This window comes from Desmodus rotundus, chromosome 6 (genome assembly GCF_022682495.2).
Source record: "Desmodus rotundus isolate HL8 chromosome 6, HLdesRot8A.1, whole genome shotgun sequence".
Lineage (NCBI taxonomy): Eukaryota > Metazoa > Chordata > Mammalia > Chiroptera > Phyllostomidae > Desmodus > Desmodus rotundus.
This window is the reverse complement of record NC_071392.1, coordinates 35,445,428-35,467,734: the sequence shown is the minus strand read 5'-3', so window position 1 is coordinate 35,467,734 and position 22,307 is coordinate 35,445,428. Positions and strand designations below refer to the sequence as shown.

General features: G+C 36.5%; 1 protein-coding gene and 1 pseudogene across 4 annotated transcripts in view; one reads left to right on the top strand and one right to left on the bottom strand.

Moving 5' to 3' along the window:
* DMTF1 (cyclin D binding myb like transcription factor 1) overlaps positions 1-22,307 on the top strand; it is a 40,430-nt gene that overhangs the window by 274 nt on the left and 17,849 nt on the right. For 2 of the 4 annotated variants that reach the window (XM_024559106.4, XM_024559092.4), the window contains exons 2-7: positions 8,135-8,255; positions 9,391-9,507; positions 11,276-11,398; positions 16,429-16,523; positions 18,556-18,670; positions 19,882-19,958. In XM_024559106.4, coding sequence (XP_024414874.1) covers positions 9,399-9,507; positions 11,276-11,398; positions 16,429-16,523; positions 18,556-18,670; positions 19,882-19,958 — 519 coding nt within the window. In that variant the 5' untranslated portion in view covers positions 8,135-8,255; positions 9,391-9,398. Of the gene's footprint in view, positions 1-8,134; positions 8,256-9,390; positions 9,508-11,036; positions 11,181-11,275; positions 11,399-16,428; positions 16,524-18,555; positions 18,671-19,881; positions 19,959-22,307 lie in introns of those variants that run through there. The other 2 variants (XM_024559101.4, XM_045194257.3) reach the window with 2 other exon arrangements.
* LOC112303619 (U2 spliceosomal RNA) lies at positions 20,835-20,977 on the bottom strand (annotated as a pseudogene).

The window sequence follows — 22,307 nt, the reverse complement described above, 5'->3', positions numbered from 1 at the left end:
CCGCACGCTCGGGCCGGGGCCTCCCTCTCGGGGCTGGGCCTGTGGTGCTGGCTCGGGCTGCAGAGTAGGGTAACGAGCGGCCGCCAAGGCAGAGCAGTCCTGCGGGGGCGGAAAATGGCGGCGGCTTTGGAGGAGCTAAATGGCGCCGGGACCCCTGGGGGTGGGGTGGGCCGGGATCTTCGATTAGAGAATTGGGCCCGGGAATGCGGAGAGTGAGGAAGCCTTCCTTGCTCCCTGCGGTGTTCCTTTTTTCTTTTTTCTTTTTGTTACCTTTTTGTGTGTATTATGTGGTTCAGAGAAGAAGAGGTGGGTCTCGCCCCACCCCACCCACCTTGATTTTTTTCCCCCTTGTTTGCGTCTTAGATTTTTCTCCCATCATTTTAGATTCACTGTCGCTCAGCTATTCAGGCCCAGGCAGAGGGACTCCGGGTTGCTGGTCGAATTGTTTCTCTCAGCCTGAGTCTCTTTTAAAAGGAGGGACATGGGCTGGATTGCGGGAAGACAGCCCTAATCGACCAGAGAACCGTAATATGCGTTGACAAATAATTGTCAAGATTTGCCCAAGTTCTGAGGAAGTTTTTAAATTTTTTAAATCTCCTGTGTCCTTTAAAACAGACTTTAAATATCTCTTAGGGACGTTTTTAGCCCAGTCTCCGGCGTAGATTGGAGAAGAGTGTCCCAGTGCCTTTCTATGCAGTTGGATGATGATACAGCAAGTGTTTTTTAATAAAAATAATCGATGTAGATAAGGAGAGGGTGGTAATGTTACGATAATGTTACCAGGACTCCTCTCCCTGATTGAATTTGGGAATTTCAGTGTCAGGGGTGGTGGTGGTTTTTCCTAACTTGATGCACCGTCGTGTACCTCGTTCCTGACCGCGGGCGAGGCTTGGTGTTGGGACGTCCGACAGCCTGCGTGTTCCGTAGGGTTACTTTCGAATCATTGTTAAAGCTTAGAATAATGCCATTTGTAGTTTTTGCCATTTGTAAGGTTTTTTATCTTTTGCTAATGATTATACCTTTAATTCTTGTGATACAATTAACCACTTAGACCTTTTAAGATCCAGTCCAAGTAAGAAAATACTCTTCCATTGTGTTAAGTTTTACAAATAAAATTATTTTCCTTTTTTCAGTTATGGATTGTCATATTTTTTCGTTACTTGAGATTATTTGAGCTGCTTTTAAATTTGTGTTTCAAATAACTGTATTATTGTTTTAGTACTTCGAGCAACTTACCACCAGTTTAATGGTTATAGACTGGTGATAACACACCAAAAACTCAGCTTTTTATTATTATGTTGTAGTAGTGTTAACATTTTTATTATAGTAGGTTAAGATTTAGGGAAAAAAATTAAAGTTACATTTCTTAACATTACAAAAACTGTCAGACTGAAGTTGTTAAAAATACAATAAATAGGCTGTCTGGTGTGAGAATAAACTTTTTCCTTTATTTGTAAGGGACAAAAAAATAGCTTGATCCTTTCTGGAAAAGGCATTATTAGTTTTGGGGAAAGGTACAATTTATGTTTTGCGGTTATTTTATCTCATTATTTTAACTCCCGTATACTAAGTGCTTTTATTTGCCACCAAACAAACAAATTTTATTTTTATTTTTTTCCTATTTTAGTTGATAGGCTCATCCCAAAATGTGATGGGGGAGGGGGGGATGCTGATCTAAACCTGCATATTCAGCGTGAAACTCTGATTGATTTGCAGTTGAGCTGGATGGTGGAGCCACTATCTTCAGCAGTCAGTCAGTACCGGGCATTGCGTACATACTTAGCGCTTTCTGTCCATACTTGAAGCAGTTGTGTGAATAAATGTATGCTATGGAAACATTTTTCTCTGAGTGTTCATGTTTTATAAGTATTCTGAGGGGGGGAGCATTCAAAAAGGTTTTGGAGTTAGGATTTGAGCTTGAAGGGACGGCCTGGCTAGGAGATGGTTAATGGTAGACAGTTCTATCAAAGTAAGATAAGTGTCCCCTTAAGTTGCCGTTCGTTCTCTCTACGGTGGAGAAAGGTTACCTCATTTCACATCAAGGCAGATGAGGATATTTGTCAGGTTACTTAGATGTTGCTAGTATTGAAATAAGAACAACAGTGGGGTGGAGGGATGGGAAGAAAAGGCATACAACTGTACTTGAATAACAATAAAAATTTTAAAAAAATAAGAACAAAACTAGTCCTTACCTTCCCCATGTAATGCTTATCTTTCCACTCCATTTATCTCTCCAAGATGTACCGATCCCAGCTTTTATTAATGTTGTAATACATTTGTCCTAAAAATAGCATCTTATTATTTTGAACAGTTTCTTTTGTCGTGCTCCTGTAAGTACACTGGTCTAACACTTGTGAAGATGAATAAGATCATATGAAACAAGTGTCCTTAGGGATTCACAGCCTGGCACATAAATGTTAAAATATTAAGGGGTTGGAAAGTGTTTTGAAAGTGTGTGTTGTAAAGACATCAGAACTTTAGAACAGCCCTTGCTGGTGTGGTTCCGTGGATTGAGTGCCAGCCCGAGAACCAAAGGGTCGCAGGTTCTTTGATTCCCAGTCAGGGCACGTGCCTGGGTTTGCAGGCCCCCTCCCCAGAAAGGGGTGCGAGAGGCAGCCACACATTGATGTTTCTTTCCCTCTCTCTCAAAATAAATAAATAAAATCTTTAAAAAATACTTGAACAGCAATAAAGTGTATGAAGAGTTCTTTAAATTCATAGAAGCTGCCGATTTAATATTTTATGCTGGGGGTTATTAGCCTCCCTTCTCAAAATGTAGTTTCTTTTAATACTCAATTTTATCACCATCACATTTAGCACTTTATTTTTCCATAAAAAAGGATTCCCTAGTTATTCTGAATGCTTTGCAATTTCAGCTCCAAATCTTTTCCTATCCCCAAATGATATGAAATGACCAGAGAAAATGATGAACCTATTGCTGTGTTGACTATAAAATACAGATAGTTAAAATATGTGGCATTTGTTTGCTTTCATTGCATTTCTCCCCCTTTTTTCATGTTTTTTCCTTTTGTGAAGATAATTCTTGTAAGAGAAATGACAAATAGGTTTTGTTTTGCTTTGATTCCATAAAGGTAGACAATAAATTGAAAAAAGAACTTACTTATCAAGTCTACGTTTTTTTAAGTTTGTGGAGACATAACCCATCCCATGGCTGGATTCCAGAAGTCAGGAGAAAGTACACTGAAGATCCCTTTATGAACGACGTGGTTTTTGTTTGTTTGCGACATTACCATGCCCGCCCGCCCCCCATTTTTTCCGGTCATTTTGGTTGAGTGCAGTGTTGTGTTGTCTGCCCATGCTTCCAAGCACCAGTCTGTCAAAGCTAATCTTTATTTACCATCAGGTGTTAGTAGCAAAAGAAATACTCATTAGGTTTATGTACTGCCTATGAGTATTTTAATGTCTATTGAAGAAATGTACTTTTAAAATCGACTTGAGTTTAAATCAGAGGACTGTAGTGATAACTTGATGTATTTCCTTTAACGGTCTGATACTGCCCTGCATGAAGTGCTCAGTTTTGGATTGGTGAAACCGTAAAATGTAACCAGCTATACACTGAGTTCACAAATCATTCACTGGGTGAAAAATAACATTTTTGGGTTTTAATAAACAGTATGATTATATTGCCATACAGATATAAAATGCTACTCCTTGTAACACTGCCAAGTAAGTCTTTTTATTAATAATATTGTTTTCAATTGATAATTGAAATCGACATCCTAAGCAATTAAAGTCTTATAATAAACTCCATTAACATTATTTATTGACTTTTTGTGGTGTACAGTCATATTTTACCATCTTAAAACCAAGCCATAATGAGCATTAATTAGGTACCTTAATTCAGTATGCTTTATGTTCATTTATAGCTCTGCTTCTTAGACTTCCACAAAGTATACAGAAGAACAAATCCCTTAGGACCTGGGACCATATTCCAAAACATTCAGTTTCGAGTATGATGTGTCCCCTGTTCCTGTCTTGAATAAAGTCAATATTGAAGATTTATTTTGTGGCTTTGTTGAGGTTTTTTGGCATCCCTCTATGTAACCCAGTTTCAGGATGTATCTGGTTAGTGAAGTTTCATTCTTTCAAAATAAAAATATCTTAAAACACATCTTGTACATTTTTCATTGTATGTTACTAAAGAGATCCCTTTACAGCCACTTTCTAAAGTATTTGTTATATGCAGTGATAAGCATAATGATGGTCAATATGGAGTCTATAACAGCAAGACCTCAAACAAATATATTCAGTAATAGATAAATGATTAGGTAAATTTAGATGCTATGTATCCACTAAAAATGCTGTGAAAGAGTGAGTACTACATATAGAAAATGCTCCTAATAAGTGCAAAAACAGTTGTAAAAGATGTGACAATAGAATCTCATCATTGTAAAAACAACTAAAAATAGAACTGTTAATACATGGTAAAAAGACTTAGGATCCCTGATGCGTGTGGCTCAGTTGGTTTAGCATTGACCTTCTAAGAAAAGGTCACTGGTTCTATCACTGGTCTGGGCACATCCCTGGGTTGTGGTTTGGACCCTGGTCACATGGTACAAGAAGCAACCAATTGACGTTTCTCTCTCATCAAAATTTTTCTCCCTTTCCCTCTCTAAAAACAATTAAAATCTTTAAAAAAAAAAAAAAAGACTTGGGAGATACCAAAAAAAAGTTACAGAGGAATATGAGTTTTCTGATAATATATTGGGTCCGGAAAAAAAGACATCCGAAAACTAAATGTGTCCTCACTGTCCTAGTTGAACTATGCCGGAAACGCTGCCTCTCAGCTAGTGATTCTCAATTCTTAACCCACCAATAAAATTCTGGGTCTGTATGTTCTATAGCTTGCTTGATTTCCCTTATAAAATTCTCTTAGAATAGTGTTTTTCACAGCATGTAGTTTCATCCCGTCTTTCAGTGAAGAATCAATTCCAAGCATCTAGGGTTAGCAAAAATGCCTGTGCTGCTCATGATCTTCACTGACAGACTCTACCCTTGTAGTAGTATTGTGTTTGGGAAGTAATACAAATTTATCTACGGAAGTAGTCCCAGAATTAAGAAGAAATGTCACTTCTCTTGGTTCTAGTTTTTGGTTCTTTGTCACTTAATTGCTTAGGAAATCAGGACAATTAATGTGGATGGAGATACAGTCTAAAATAATCCACTGAATAAAGACTTTACATCAACGGAGTAGGAATGGAGAATGATGAAGTATTAATTTCTTCCAATTAAATGCTGTGTTAAATAACATCTAACAGTTCTTATTGTAATAATTTAAATAGTGTCATCTTGTTCATTGGGCACTATAAATGATGATATTTCTCATTTAAATGTGAGTATAAGTACTCCATTATAAATGTTTTGTACCATATTTCAGGTATTTCCCTGATTTTATAGGATGTTGTTTCTGGGTTAAGTTTTGGCTTAAGGGAATCTGTGGCTGGATCTTCTATTCAGACCAGTGAAACGCCCTATCATCTATAAGGCTGTTTTGCTTTCTTATGATCTGTGTGTTCATTGGAGCAGCACTCTTAATTTCCTTCAGGAACTTTCCCATTACATTCCTAACTTAGCTAACTTTGGTAGAAGAGGCCTGGTTTTTGTCCTTTCTTAGCGTGCAACATGCCACCCTCACTGACCTTAATCATTTCTAAGTCTTGGATTTAAAGAGGGAGACATACCTGCTAAGCTTCTTTCCTTTGACCACTTAGCAGCTGTTGTAGAGGTTATTAATTGGCCTCATTTCAGTATTGTGTCTCTGAATAGGGAGGCCTGAGGAGAGAGAAAAGTGGGGGAACATCCACATGGTGGAGCAGTCAGAACACATTTATCGATTAAGTTTGCTGTCGTAATGGTACAGTTGATAGCACCCCAAAACAATTCGATAGTAACATCAGATCTGATTACACTGATGACAGATCACCATAACAAATATAATAATGAAAAGGTTTGAAACATTGCAAGAATTACAAAATGTGACGCTGACATGAAGTAAGCAAATACTATTGGCAAAAATGGCACTGATCAAATTGTTCCACATAGTTGCCACAAACCTGGGGGCGGGGGGGGGGGGGTGTTCAAGAGCAGTATCTATGAAATATAAAACAAGATACGCCTGTATTTGGTATGATTTGGTGGTTATTTTCTGGGTCTGGGAATGCTAAAAAAATTTTCATGTAAATTAATGGTAATTGTTTCTCTGCTTTTACGCCACATTGGCTTAACTAAAGTTTTCATAGGAACCCTCTATGTTCAGATAGCAGGGTAACAACTGTACTTTCTTTCATCTAGCTATCTCATATCCCTTTTTCCTTGTACTACTATTCTCCATGCCTCCTATAATCCACCTTTATTTTTCCCCCCAAAGTTTTAGATTAGCGTGGGTCCCAAGATGACATTAATTAAATGCTAAATCAGTAACCATTTTGCACCTATCAAATGAGCAGTTGTGCTGTTTTCAGCTTTGTGGTTTCTTTTGAAATAAAAATACTGGCAAGGCTACCAGGAATAGAGTTTATACATCAGTGATTGGGATGTGAAGTTGTGCATCTTTCTGGAAAATAGATAGTAGATGACTTAAGACTTCATTTATTTTCATGTTCTTTGATCTACAAGTTTTCACTGATACTGTTTAAGGAAATATAGTGTATATAAGTGTTTCAGTATGTTTTAAGGAAATGAAAAACTGGGAAGAACATAAATATCCAGTGATAGAGTAACTATTCGATAATGTTACATTTTTTGTGCAGTGTAAGTTTTAAACCATACAGAAAACTTCAGTTAAATACCCATCTTGGTTTCCTTCACACATCTCAGTATGAATGAATTCTAAAAAACTGGACATAAAATTGCTTATCTACCATAGTCTCTCTCACACCCACACACCAGAGACAGTGAACTCTGGTTTTGGTAAGCTTATAAGTGATTTTAGGGTTTTTTCTTAACATTAAATTTCTGTCTTCTGCCATAGATACTACAAACCAGCTTTTAAAAAAAACTGATGGAGTCAGAAATAAGAACAACATGAAATACAATAGCTGACTGAAGGTTCCTCTAGCAAGACCTATACTTTTTTCACTGCAGAGTCACTCACGTACAGCAATTCTCAAATATGACCATCCTGGAGAGGTGTTCTTAGAATACTCCAAAAATTGGAATTTTAATCTTTAGTTTGTGCTGAAACATCCCTCTTCAACCTCAAATCTCACTGAGTAGGCTTTTGAACTTTTGGTTGACCCTTTGGGGTGAAGATGAGAAGGTAATTAAAAGAAACCTTCAAAAACCAATCATTTCAGGTTTTATAAGTTCCACGTTTCATTTAAAAGCTTGCTTGTAATTTACCTTTTCTAACCTGTTTAGGACTCCCCCCCTCTCACCCCCACCACCACAGATCCCTAGTCAGTGTTCACAGGTATCATATATTTTTAACACTTTGAGATGCAATATGGTATTATGTAAAGAGCAGTGTTCTGGGTTTTCTTTCTTTTTGAATTTTTGTAAGAGTTTATTTGAGCCAACTGAAGACATATGGGAGAAGCAAGATGTCAGTTGCACCCAGGTGTTTATTAATACAAAGAAAAGATACTGGTACCCAGACCAATGTGGCTTAGTTGGTTGGATGTCATCCCAGAAAGGAAAAAGTTCAACTCCCAGTCAGGGGACACTTGCAGACAGGCAACTGATGGATGTTTCTTTCCTCTCTCCCTCCCTTCCCCTCCAGTAAATAATGAATGAATGAAAGAAAAGATACCAGTAATATTTATGGTGCTGTATTGATGTACACCCTGGGCCATGTTACATGTACCTAAGTCTGTGGTTCATAGAACCACTAGCATAGTTCAACCTATTGTTTGCAAGAATGTTTGACTGTCTGATGAGGGACAGCTGGGTTGAGAAACTGCCTTTGAGCTGAACTCAGTGGGCATAGGGATCTCATCATTTTGGCTTTTCATTGGGAATACTTTTAGAGACTGATTTCCTAAAGGTAAACCTATGAATTCTGGTTTTGTCATTTTTCTGGCTGACAAAGCACAGAGTCTAAGGTGTCATCAGCATACTGCTAGCATACATGTGTTCTTACAAGCCTTACTGTGTAATGCTGTTACTTTTTCAGTGCTGCAGCGGTAGGAGCATGGGGGAGAAACAGTTTGGATAACATGAAAGTGATGCTGGTGGCTAAGGGAAGGCGACTTGTTTCTGTGGGAAGGGATATAGCTGATCCATCTGTTTTCTAGGTAAGTCTGTTCTAAAGACCTCACCTCATGATTTGAACATTTTAATCATGACTAGATCATGATTTCCCTTTATCTTTAATTTGGGGATGGCATCTTTATCATTGTAAAGTAAATGATATCCTTTTAAAACAGTAATTTGTACAGTAAAACTTCTGTGAATCACTGAGTCTTTACCATGTAAATGTTAGTCGATTCTAAGTTTTTCTGCCTAAGGAAAATACATTTGTGTAGATGGCCAATATATGAACACACTAGTATCTTGTGTATAGGAGCCAATAAATATGAATGATTAATTTAATATACATCAAGGCTTATGTCCTTTATTATGATAATTGGTAAAAATTATGTGGATAAGACCAAAATTAAATATCGAAGCAAGAACTTCATTGAACATTGTAAGGTAAGCCTGAAGACTTCAACCAGGCCATGGATTGTAATTCAATAAATTTCTCCCTGTCAACCATGAGGACTATATTCTACGACTGATCATTCAGTCTAAACTAAAGGAAAAATATTGTATGTGTAAAAGAGCTTAAACAAAAACAGTTCTCTTTCAGAAGAAGGCCTAGCTCCGTCTCCGTTAGAAAAGCAATTTAGTCAATGATGGCTTTATGTACTTGCTTAATATTAATGAAAAAAACTTTAAGAAGAATTATCTAGTGTCTCTACTTATCAGATAATAACAGAGCTTAAATACTTGTAAAGAGTGTTTTAGAGAAGCAGTTCTTAGATTAAGATAAAAGCTTTGATGAATCTTCTAAAGAATCAGAAGTTAAAACATTTAAATACATCACAGAGCTACCAATAAAAAATAAAGTGGTGAGACTTGCTGAGGTGACAGACAACTTTTGTTGCGTGTGGTAAAGAACAGCTCTTAAAATGAATACTGTAGGTTCTTAGCTAGTCATAACAGTCAATGCTTACAGATTATTGTATCCTAAATAGTGGGCATAAACTTTTAAAAACCTTTGCTTGAAATCTAAACTCATTGCAATTTCACATAAAGAACACTGTAGGCAGATACAAATTGTGGGGTTCTCGCCAGTGGGGAGAAGCGGGGGAAATTAGAGGCTACTTTATGTTCATGTTTGGAAATAATTTTTTAAATTCTAATCTGAAATCTGTTCTTGTACAGATTTGAGTATGAGCACAGTTGAAGAGGATTCTGACACAGTAACAGTAGAGACTGTGAACTCTGTAACTTTGACTCGGGATACAGACGGGAACCTCATTCTTCACTGCCCTCAGAATGGTAAGAACTTGCAGGCATAGTTGGGAGTCTTGGTGGATTTCTCAATTTTACGTCACCTCCGACCCTTATTATGCAGATAGACAGTGTAGGCCAGGACAGTAGAAAAGGAGGTTATCCCTTTAGATCATGAATTAGCCGTAATTCGTATTTTTATTTTTGTATTTTTAAGAGCTTTTGACATATTCCTTAATTTACTATAAATTTTAGCCTTTTATGAATAGCTACTTTATAAGTAGACTCTGTTGAGCCTCCTAAGATGGTGATGGATTAAGTATAATACACTTCCTCACCAGAGAGTATGTGGTATATTACAAAATGTAGAGGTAGTCGTGTTGTGCCAATACAAATAAATGAACTTTTTTTTTTTTTGCTAGAACCTGTGTTAGAGAATTTTAAGTGACTATCTGAATAAGGTTTTATATGACCATATGTAATGAATTAAGATTCAGCGGCCTTGGGGCCTGTGATTTCATTTCTCTACCTATTTCTTATTTATAATTTGTTTATTTTGCTTTAAATTCACTTTTGCTCAACCTAGAGTTTGTCTTCTCTTTTCAATCCATACTTAATCCCTAGGTTATTTCATTCAAACTTGTGGTTTTAACTACCACCTACATATTAAAATGACTCAAACTTATGTCTTTATTCTGAATTCTGTTTCTTAGAGCCACCTTTAGTGTCACATGTCCCAAACTGAATTATTTCACAAAATTCTCAAACCTAGTGCGCCTTTCCTTTCTCAATTTCATTACTTTTAGTATCCTAGATCATAAATACAGGTCGGAATAAGTCCTCTCATCTCGTACATTCATTCCATCAAGATAGGTTGATAGAATTATGTTTCTTGAATCAGTTCTTCCTCTCTGTCTCAAGTCCTCCTCTCATAGTTCATTTTCTCACCTGGGTAGCTTTAACCTTTTAACCAGTCTCCCATCTCTAATTCATCTTTCAAACTTGGAAGACATTGGTTATGATACTCAACAGTGTAAGGTTTTTAAAACTTACCATGATTTTTAGAATATAATTCAGGTTCTTTCATTTGGCACATAGGCCTCCCGTCATCTCAGCTTTCCTTCTACCCTCACTTCCTGCCACGTTTCCCGTATCTGTGTTCCACTAGTTCATGGTTGTTTATTTGTACTTCCCTAACATGCCTTAAGCTTTTCATACCTCACTGTCACTGCACATATTACTCCTGCTGACAGTGGTAATCACTTTCCCCTGGCTGTTTCCCTTTCAAGTTGAAGACATGTTCTGCAGGAAGCCTTCCTTCCCTCGAGTCTAAGTTAAAATGCCTTTCCTCTCTGCTCATACAACAGCCTCTTCATTCTACCTTCATAGCTGTTATTACACTATTTTAAAATTGTTAATTTAGTCATCTCAGTGAGCTCTTTGACAAAGTCAGGGTGTCTCTCATTGTTCTTTCCCCAGCACCTACCATATAGTAGGCATTCAGTAAATTTGTGAGTGAATTAAACATCGTGCCTTTGTCTTTACATGTGAAATATCTGGAAAGCCAGGTAGTTGACAAAAATATGATGTCCAAAAAGTGGCACATTTGTCATAGTCCCTTGTCATAAGAATGGGAGCTGAGGTGCTGCACTGGACATAGAGAAGGAAATACTGTTTGGAGTCCCACTTTCACAGCTGGGTTTAATGAAGCGAGCCGATTGGTAAGAAGATTGTTGCACAGTCATTACTTGAAGATTTTGTGTTTTCCTCATTGTTTTGAACGTTTTGAGATTTCTGTTTTGTTTTGTTTCATCAGAAGCTGATGAAATAGACTCAGAAGATAGTACTGAACCTCCACATAAAAGGCTTTGTCTGTCTTCTGAGGATGATCAGAGTATTGACGATTCTACTCCTTGCATATCAGTTGTTGCACTTCCACGTAAGTCGCTGTGTATTAAGAACAGTGTTTCCTTTTAAAATCAAATTTTAGCTGGCGAGAGATTTAATTGGCATTTGAAGGTAGACTTAAAACCCATCATTTTTCTCTTCATTTCATCAAAAAACCCCTCTCTTTAACACTTAATGAGTGCTTATATATGTTTCAAGTGTAGCTCTAAATGCTTTTACATATATTATCTAATTTAATCTTCTCAACCTTTTTTTAATTATTGCCCCCACAACCCCTACCCAGTAGTCTTTTTAAACATTTTTTTCCCTTGATCACACTCTCCCCCATGAAATTTTAATACCATGGATATATTATACTTTTTTGAGATGTACTGTCTGTATGTTCTTGCTTGGTTAATAAAGAGAATAAGATTTTTTCACACACATCTCACAAGAAGCATATTTGCCTTCATTGAGAAAGCATGCTGTAGAATAGGGATTATGAAGACACAGAGAGGTGTAATAACTTGTCCAGGGTAATACCCAGCCACTCTGGTTCTTGTAATCCGTATTCTTAATCCCAGTGCTGTAGTGCCTCTTTATATGGTAAATAGCTAAGTGGAAGTGAGATAGGAGTCTGATTAGTTTATTCTCACTAAGAAAGTTTTAACATGTTTATATTCCAGGGTCATTTAGAGTAGACTAGATTCTAAGGAGATACAGTATTTCAGGTGGAATACCATTGTCAAAAGTCTACAGCCCAACAACTATGATGTTAGATTGTATCTCTGATTTGTTTAGCAAAAAGTACTGAATGTTGTTGGATTGTGTTGTCCCTCAAAGCTGGAGCAGATGGTCATGGCAGTGAAGTTGGGTACAAGGCTCTGGGTGTCTGTCACTCTCTGTGTAAAAAAAGTCTTGACACATCAGAGAACCTTCATTCTGCACTCAACTTCAAGCAAAATGCAGTGGGGGAAAAACTGAGACTAGGTTTTCATTGTGGAAAACCCTGTTTTCCCAAGTACATATGTACTTTGTATTTAAATTTTAAATGCTTATTAAATTTACAGAAAAGAAATCCTTTTATATCAGTTTTCTATGAGGCTTTATTGAAAGATAGTGTCAATGTTCATATTGCTAATATTGCTTCCAGTCATGACTATACAAACATAACCTATTTCTAATTAAATGATCTTTCCTCCTAATGATGATTCATATGATTCTTTAAAAACTCTTTCCTAATTTGACTATCATTATATTGGGAATCAGTTCTAAAACTTGATTGGCCTATTCGTACGGATGAATTCTATATGGACATTTTCTAAGCTACAATTCTTTTATTCAGCTATAATTGATAGGTATCATATTAGTTTCAAGTGTACAACACAATGATTGTGAAATGATCACAATAAGTCTAGTTACCATCTATCACCACACAGTTACAAATTTTTTTCTTGTGTTGAGAACTTCTGACATCTACTGACAACTTTCAGATATTACTTTCAACAATACAGTATTACTAACTGTAATCACCATGCTGTAATTACATCCCCAGGACTGACTTATTTTATAAAGCCAGAATTTTTGAGTGATTATTTTGACTAGTTAATTCATTTAAAGTAAAGTGCCTTGGTCATGGTTATAGGTTCAAACTGTACTTGATAATTTGATCTGTTTTATGGTGTTGGTCTGAATTCTTCACATCCTCTTTCACATAAATGGCTAAGATAATACGGATGTGTTGACATAAAACCGCATGAGCTGCCTGATGCTGGGTCATAGTACATCACAGATGGAGGGCATTTTGAAGCCTAATACTGACACGGAAACTGAATTCATGAAAAGCAGACTTGAAGTATTTGTATGTTCCCTAGATTTGTAAAAAGTATGTTGGTAAATCAACCTAGGAAAGTTTCCGTACTTAAAAAGTCACATAAAAGCATGAAGTCCTAGGGTGGGGGGATTGAGCAAAAAAAAGAAAAAAGCATGAACTCCCATGTCCATCACCGTCATCTGGATCTGATTGAATAGGCAAGTCATTTGTTGGACTTGATGGAGGTGAATATTAATTTTTAAAGATTTAACTTAAAATTTAATTCTAATATTCAGATTTTCTTTACATGCTATATAAAACTGATAAAATTTATCTGAAAATTTGTCTGAGTGAAAAGTCCTATTAACTCATGGTACTCAGTCTGGATCACTTGCTGACGGCTTGTTTTTGTAGTCGGCTACCACCGCATTCACTCCATTCCCTATTTGTAGTGGTAACCCTTGGTGTTTACTCGTTTAGATGGCTGTTGCCATACCTTAGCCTCCTATTCCTTTTCTTCACACTCTCTCACCACTACCATCACCACTTTGGTATTACCTATTAAGTAGAGTCCATTTGTTTTCTATTTCAGATTTTGTTTCCTACCACTAATTTTATGTTTCCAGTTTACTTCCTCTAATACTCCTAAAACTCCTGTGATCCTTTGCCTCACTAGCATCCATTGATCTTACCACTTTTTCTTTTTTCCTTCTCTACTTTGTATCCAGTTTCAGTTTCATGGTTAATCACTGTAATCACCATCTTGAAGTTATCATCAGGTCTTTTTTTCCTTCCCTTACTTCTTTGTTCTTTGGTGAAATCACAACCTTGGTTAAATCTGCCTATTTATGTCTATACCCGATGGGAGAAAAACAGCACAAGCAAACTGACTGGTCTCACTTTGAATCGATGATCATTAACTTGAACTGGGCTCATGATGTTGCCTGCCAGTCACACCATACATACTTCACCGTACTTTTCTCCCACTCTGAGATGACTGTTTCATATATACCAAAACCTCTGATACTTCCTCCACCATTTTTACTCTCAACTGATAACCTTGCTTCCTACTTACGTTTTCACTACCACAAATATACATCTACATGTATCTATGTCCATATATTGTATCCTTTCTCCCAGCCACTCCTTCGGTTTATTAGATCCCATCCCTTTTGCCTATTCACAGACATTGTCACAGCAGTTCTTTTTCTCTTCTGAATCATCAGTTTTTCCTTCTCTCCTGGATTGTTTCCATTGGCATTATAAACACACTGTAATTTCTTCTTTAAAATAAAAAGTCCCATTAGCCCCGTTTTGGCTTCCATCCAATTCCTCTCCTTCCATTAAGAGCAGAGTACCTTAAAAAGATGGCCTGTACGTGCCTCCATTTCTTCTTCCATTCTTCCTTAAACCCACTCTAGTCAGGCTTTCACCTCTATCACTTCCCCAAAACTGGTCTTTCCAGGTCTCCAGATACCTTGTTGCTAAATCCAATGGTGACTTTTTTTTTTTTCCAATTTTTGTCTTAATTGATCTATCCACAATTTTTGACAGTATTTGCCCGTGCCTCCTCTCTGAAATATTTTGTCATGTGGGTCCCAGGGAACACATTTTTCTAGTCTTCTACCTTTATGTCCATTTCTTCTCAGTCTCTTATGCTGACTTATCCACATCTCTCCAGCCTCTAAACGTGGCATGCCCCAGGACTCCGTTCTTAGACTGCTTCTGTTTTCTGTTTTTACTCCCTAGAATTCGTTATTTTAAATCCTATCTCTGGTGATGTCTCCCAGATTTATTCCAGTTCAGACTTTTTTTTAATCCACACTTGAGGATATGCTTATTGATTTTAGAGAGAGAGGAAGGGACTAAGGGGAGAAAGACGGGATGGGGGGGGCGGTGGCGCGGGGGGAGAGAGAAACATCAACAGGTTGTGTCCTGCGCGCACCCGGACTGGGGATCAAACCTGCAACGTAGGTGTGTTTCTGACCAGGAATGAAACTGACAGCTTTTGGCAGACGGGACAATACTCCACCATCTGAGCCACCCAGTCAGGGCCAGACTTCTCCTTTTAACTCTAGAGGTTTAGCAGATATCTCAAACTAATATGTTTAAAACTGAGTTCCTGATACGTCCTAAATTTTGAAATTGCTTCTACAATCTTCCCCATCTCGTTCATGGCAGGTACATTTTTTCCATTTCCTGAGATTTAAAAAAAAAACTATATCATGTTTGACTTTTCAGTTTCTCTCATGTTTGCTTTATCCACAAAATCTACTGGCTCTACCATCAACATATATCCACAATTTGAACTACTCATCACCTTCACTTGTCACTGTAGTCCAAGCCACTGGCATCTTATGGTTATTGAATTAGTTTCTTAACTGATCTCACTCCAGCCCTTGCTGCCCTTTAGGCTGTTTTCCCTGTACTGGTCAGAATGATCTGTTAAAATAAAAGATTGAATCAATTCTCTAAATCTTCCATTGGTTTCCTATCTGAGAGTTAAAGCCAAAGTCTTTATAATGCCCAGGGGTGTCCAACCTTTTGGCATCTCTGCACTGGAAGAAGAATAATTGTCTTGGGCCACAAATTAAATACATTATGACATATAATCACAAATCTCAGGGTTTTAAGTAAATTTACAATTTTGTGATGGGCCACATTCATAGCCATCCTGAGCTGCATGTAGTCTGAGGGCTTCAGGCTGGACACCCCTGGACAACTTCCCACATAGTATCTTACTGTTCTTGTTCAGTCTGTTTTGGCCACACCACCCTCCTTGCTATTCTTAGGAAAATCCAGGCATACCCCTATCTCAGAGCCTTTGCACTCAGCTTCCCTTCTCCTGAATTGCTCTTTCTCAAGACACCTACCTTCCTCACTTTGTACCAAGCCTTCATTACTTTTCTTGGTCTCCCATCTAAGATTTCAAATACTCTCCCTCACTTCTAATACATTCCCTTTCCTGCTTTATTTTTTCTTCTTACTGTTTATCAGCATCCAACATAAATATCATGTTCATTTTGTGTTTAACCCAGGAGAATACAAGCACCTTAAAGGCAGGGTTTTTGTTTCTTTTAGCTCACTGCTATCTCCACGTAACTCAGAGCAATACCTAGTATGTATTGGGTGCACAATAAATATTGGTTAAACATGTACATATAAGATCAAGGAATGTGTTAAGAAATTAGATGGTCACTTTTTTTCATGGATTTTTAAAAGTAATTAGAACCTATCATTCTAGAGTTAAACTGTTCTTTTTCTTGAAGTTTCAGAAAATGATCAGAGCTTTGAGGTGACCATGACTGCAACCACAGAGGTGACAGATGATGACATTACTGAGGGAACTGTGACACAGATCCAGGTACAGTAAGTCTTTTTACCGGCTGCAAGAGGACTGTCCTCCACAGTCTTCATAGTCCTCTAGTGTGAAGGTGACAAAATAGTGCAGACATTTTGTGTGACACAGTAGCAATCACAAAATTGAGGTAAGACTTACTACTTCATTCAGGTTTTATTACTTCATTCAGGTTTTCAAGTCCCTACACATGTGAGTCTCAGAATTGTAAGCAGAGATAAAATTCTAAAATTCATTCCCTGTAGAGTGGTTCCCATCTGGTGAAACAGATGATGCATGTGCATTCTTTATCTACTTGGAGTGATTTCACTTGAGCTGTTAAATAACTTTAGGTTTTGTCTTACCGTAAGGAATTGATTGGGGTATAAAGCTTTTTGAGGTAGTTTTACCCAGCAGTTTTCCGTAGTGACTGGGTTAGAAAGGCTACATGTGTTCTCTATTTTATGTCAATGGAAGCTAAACTCATTTAACTCATTATTGACAGTGTTGAATATCATGGTTAAAATTCAATCATTATTGCTTCATTAGATGGCTATTTACATGTTTAACATTATATAACTTAAGCAATGATTCTAATTCTTCATCAGGAAAATTTAAGCCATGTGGCATTAAGTATTTGCCTGAATATGGCAATTAATAAGCACATGCCAGGTTTATTCCTAAGTTCATAGAGTGGACTTGGCTGTGTATTTAGACTCATTTTGTAGAGTGGTGATTTTATCTTTTTAACCAACTGATTCATGTAATGTGATCTTCTCAGAATACAAGAGGCGTTAGACACATCTATCTAGTCTCCCTCAATTCTTAGCTTTATAAAGGCCTCTTGGTCTTTAAAAATAAAAGCAATCTAAGATATGTGACACAGAAATACGGTTATAAAACTTTTCGTACTTGTTCAGTCATTTCTAGCTTTTTGCCCATGGGTTTTTTTTTTAAACTGCATTTATGAATGTAATGTATTCATTACCACCAGATATAAAAATAAAGTAGGTGAGAACAGAGGTGTGGCTTTTCCCCTTACTTTGCTTTGGTGGTTCAATGATAACTTCTCTCTTTCCAAGTGAGATGGATTTCATTCCCTCTTTAAATAAAAATTCATTTTTTCCTTATTCACAGAATAGTCCATGCCCTGGCTGGTGTGGCTTAGTGGATTGAGTGTGGGCCTGTGAACGAAAGGGTTGTTGGTTTGATTCCCAGTCAGGGCACATGCCTGGGTTGCAGGCCAGATCCCCAGTAGGGGGTGTGCAAAAGGCAACCATACATTGATGTTTCTCTCCCTCTCTTTCTATCTCCCTTCTCTATCTAAAAATAAATAAATAAAATCTTTAAAAAAAAATAGCCCAATTTTGGTTAGGACTGACCTTCAGCCAGTGACATAGCTCAGTAGTTGATCCACTGCAGAGACTGCACTCAGCTGAGTGACCACCAGGCGTGCAACTCTCCTTATCCTGCTCTGTGATGATCTCATACCTCATATGGCAGTACTGTTGGCAGATTTTCCTCTCTTTAGCCCAAAGCCAACTATTAAAAATGGCTTTTTTGTTCCTACAGAATTTAATAAATTAGATACATATGTAATTGAAAATATACCCAGTGATAATTGCATAAATATACTGAAAGCCACTGAATTATATACTTTAAAGGGTGAATTTTATGGTGTGTGAATTATCTTGATAAAGCTTATGTTTTAACTATACATTTCTCAATAAATAATTCTGTAGGTGCAATAATAATAAAAGTTAGTACCATATAATTCTTGAGAAGGAGGCACATTAATGAGGGTCGGAATCAGCTCTAGAGGTTGGTTAAAAGAAGTCAGTAAACAGTAAGCAGATCATGATTTTGCAATAATGTCTTTTAGCCTTGGTAATCCTTTAAGTTTAACAAGAGATTACATTACAGATGACTGTATTTTAGAAAGAAAACTACCTGGAATGATACTCACAATCATAACACCAATCCTAGCATTTCCATCTTATTGTATGTCTGAGCTCATTTTATATGTAAATATCCAAAGGTATATTTGTACTTTTCCAAGATTCTGCAGAATGAGCAACTAGATGAAATATCTCCATTGGGTACTGAGGAAGTTTCGGCAGTTAGTCAAGCATGGTTTACTACTAAAGAAGATAAGGATTCTCTGACTAACAAAGGTACGATACACTGTGAATTTTAGTGTCTGCTGGGGAAAATGAAGATAAAAAGAGCTTATAGTTATTTGGATTGTGAGTTGGACCTTCATAATTGTGATTAGTTATGGTAATTGAGCTATTTATTTATGTATTTGTATTAAAAGTATTGGAGTGATGTTGGTTAATAAGATCACATAGGTTTTGAGTGTACATCTCTGTAATAGATGATCTGTATATTGCATTGCGTGCCCACCACCCACAGTCAAATTGTCTTTCATCACCACATATTTGGCTCCCTTTGCTCTTTACTGCCCCCCACCCCCTCCATCTGGTAATCACCATACTGTTGTCTGTGTCTGAGTTCCAATTTTATATCCCACATATGAGTGAAATCATATGGTTCTTAGCTTTTTCTGACTGACTGACTTCTAATTGAATTAAATTTGGCACTAAATGACTCTGAATGAAACCAACATTTGTTTTTCAATAATTGATCATTTTTCTGATTTGAAGTAGATTTTTACCCTGTTAATTTTTGAACAAATGGATAGTGGTGGCATTTAAAAGACAATATAGTTTACTGCTTATGGGAATAGGAACTCAAGCCTTTTCAAAGATCTACTTACTTTGGTCTGATCAATAGCTTAGAGGCTTACTGTCACATGGTGTTTATAGTGCTGCTATGCTCATAAGGATTGCTAGAAAGCTGCCACAGGACAGTGGGGGTTGTGAACATGCCACTCTGAAGTAAGGAAAGGAAGCAAAAGTAAGTAAATTGTTTTTAACCACTGTAAATATTCAATTAGAATATCTCATTCACTTGGTATCCGGTACATTATGTTTACCTTGCCCTAGAATCTTTCATATATGTAATTTGCCCATAAAATTTATTTTTCATTGGAGATATTTTTCAGAAGGTTTAAGCACATTTGGGCTCTTCTAATAATTGTAAGTTCTTTTCAGTTTTTCTATACTGCTGAAAGGGTGAGAGAAATAACTGAGAGGAAGTAACTTTTTTTTTCTTTTACTTACCATTAGTAGAGTCAAACATATTCTTTCTTAAAAGTGAGGTTTCAAAGGCAGCTTTACCTGGGGATCCTTCAGGGTTCAGAAGAATGAGAAATTAAATTAGCTACATGTTATTCAATATATTTAATCAGAAAGAAAATCTTCAGTGTTTTATTCCTTTTAAGGAATAACATTTTCTATAACATTCTTGTTTTCTTTTAAAGGACATAAATGGAAGCAGGGGATGTGGTCCAAGGAAGAAATTGATATCTTGATGAACAATATTGAACGCTATCTGAAGGTATCTTACAGCTTTCTTTTTGTTTGATTCACTAATTTGTTCACTGCCAATTGCAAAAATATCAAAGCAGCATGTTATGCATAAGAGCTTTTCTATAATTTCTGTATGGATGACTGGCTAATGTTGTAACTTATTAATTCTAAGGTGTATGATTATAGTACATTTTTTTTTAATTTTTGAATTCTCAGTTGTATTGCTTTAGTTAACACCCTGAAGTTTAGACAAAATCTTGATAGCCTCTCAGACTCTGAAAGCCCTGTCTTTTAAAGCAGCTTATAAATTAGAGTTTATTTTGTGTAAAGCCTAAGATACGTATCTCCTTTGAATGAATTTATGACATACTAGCCCTTCCCCTCCTTAAAAAAGTAAAAAATTTAATTCAATTTCATATTCAGGCTTCTGTTAGTTTAGTCATCCTCTTTGTTAACACAGAATTTTTGAGGCACTGGAGATATGAATTGCCTTAATACATAGTGTTGGATTTTGAAAAGCCAACAGTCCATTTGAGAATGTTGGCAATAGGTGAAGAATGATACAAGGCTTTTGTATGTGAGTGCTACATGTTGTAAATTCGGCATGAGATCAGAGGAGGAAGAGTATTCTCAGGGCTAGGATTGCTATGGAAAATGGTCAGAAGAGCAAGGATTTAAGCTGAGTCTTTTGAAGAGGGTATAGAACTTAGGCTAAAATAGGGATGGAGGGAATAGCATGCATATATGGTGAGCATCAAGAAATCGGGGATTAAACCCAGACCACGTTAACTTAACTTCTTTAACTTGAACCAAAATTATGAGCCTCTGGAAACTGGACTTTGAAGTCCAGAACGAAGAAATAGAACTTTACCCTATAGGAAATGAGAAAGACTGGTACCTTAGTCAAGTGAGAGATCATCAGGGACGTCTGTGCTCTTCTCAGGGAAATCTTCTGGAAACTTGCTGACCATTCCCAAAATTAAGTTAGATTTAAATAATGCATGTTTGATACTACACTTGATCTTAGCCAAAAGGCGGAGAAGCGATTAAATAATGCACGTTTGAAATGTAGACCATTAGCATTGTTTGGGAATGGTAGGTGTATAGTATTTATGTAATCAATCTATTTGATACTTAGTTGGCTAAAAATAGGTTGCTGCCTGGAAAGACCACATTCTTAGCTTAATTTTAAGCTGCATCCTTCCCAGACTAAGCTTTGTAAACTATAAACAGTTAAAAACTTTAATTCTTTCTTAAAGAATAAAGATCTTTCCATCAAGTAAATTGTTTTAAGAGAAACAGAAATACAGTGACCATTAAAAATGTATCCAGAGAAAAAATAGAAAAGAAAAAAATTAAAATATATCCAAAAGAGTATTAAGTTGACCAGTGGTCACATACACTTCAGTTAAAACTGGGAGAAAAGGCATGGGTTTAGATAAGACAAGTAATTGAGTGGTAAGAACACTGAACTTTGGGAATTTAAGCAACTGGCTTCTTTTCTAGGGTACTGGAATAGATGATCTCCAAGAACCCTCCCAACTTTGATTCATGGGAAGGAACATGACTAAAATGTGTGACTTTTTAGATGACCACAGTTGACCGGGTGAGAGTAGTAAGGACTTGAAGCTGCAGTGATAGAAATGGAATTGGCAGGGAGAGGGCAGTTAAGTAGCTCAAAGGAAGTTGGGGGGAGGGAAGGAAATGAGGAGTTGGAATAACTGAACAGAGTTCTCATTTTGGGTGATGGAGAGAATAAGGATAGAATTGGCAGAAATAGGAAATGTCTAAAAAGGTGTAGATTGTGGGAAAAGATAATTTATTTGATTTTGATTTTTGACCATGGTGTTTATTATGTGGTATTCTTCTAAGGACATTGTAGAGAATTTTTAAAACCAATTATTTAGATGTCATATATTTCATATTTTGGGTAAAAGGATAAATGAAAGAAACTGACACAAGTAAAGACAAACAAACAAAAGAATCTTTTTATCTCACCTAGATGGTTATCGTGCAACACAGTGCCCAGTAAGTATTTAGGTTTCTTCCCTTACAGAATTAAAACTTCATAAACAAAAGAATTTTAGGAAAAGATTCTAAAATTTAGAAACTTTTTGCTTTTAAGTTGGTACAGATTTTATACATTCAAAAGAGTATATAAAATGTATATCAGTGTAATTATACCTGTTTTTAAATTTTTTCTAAATAGGTGAATTCTCTGAGAATTACGTAATTCTTTTGTTAGATGTTATGATTTTGAAATCAATGCCCTGTTGGATTTCTTTAGCTGTATTTTATTGTGCAAAATATATATACTGTAAGTTACCTATTTCATTGTTAATGGTCATTTGAGTTTTTTTTTTAATCTTTATTATAT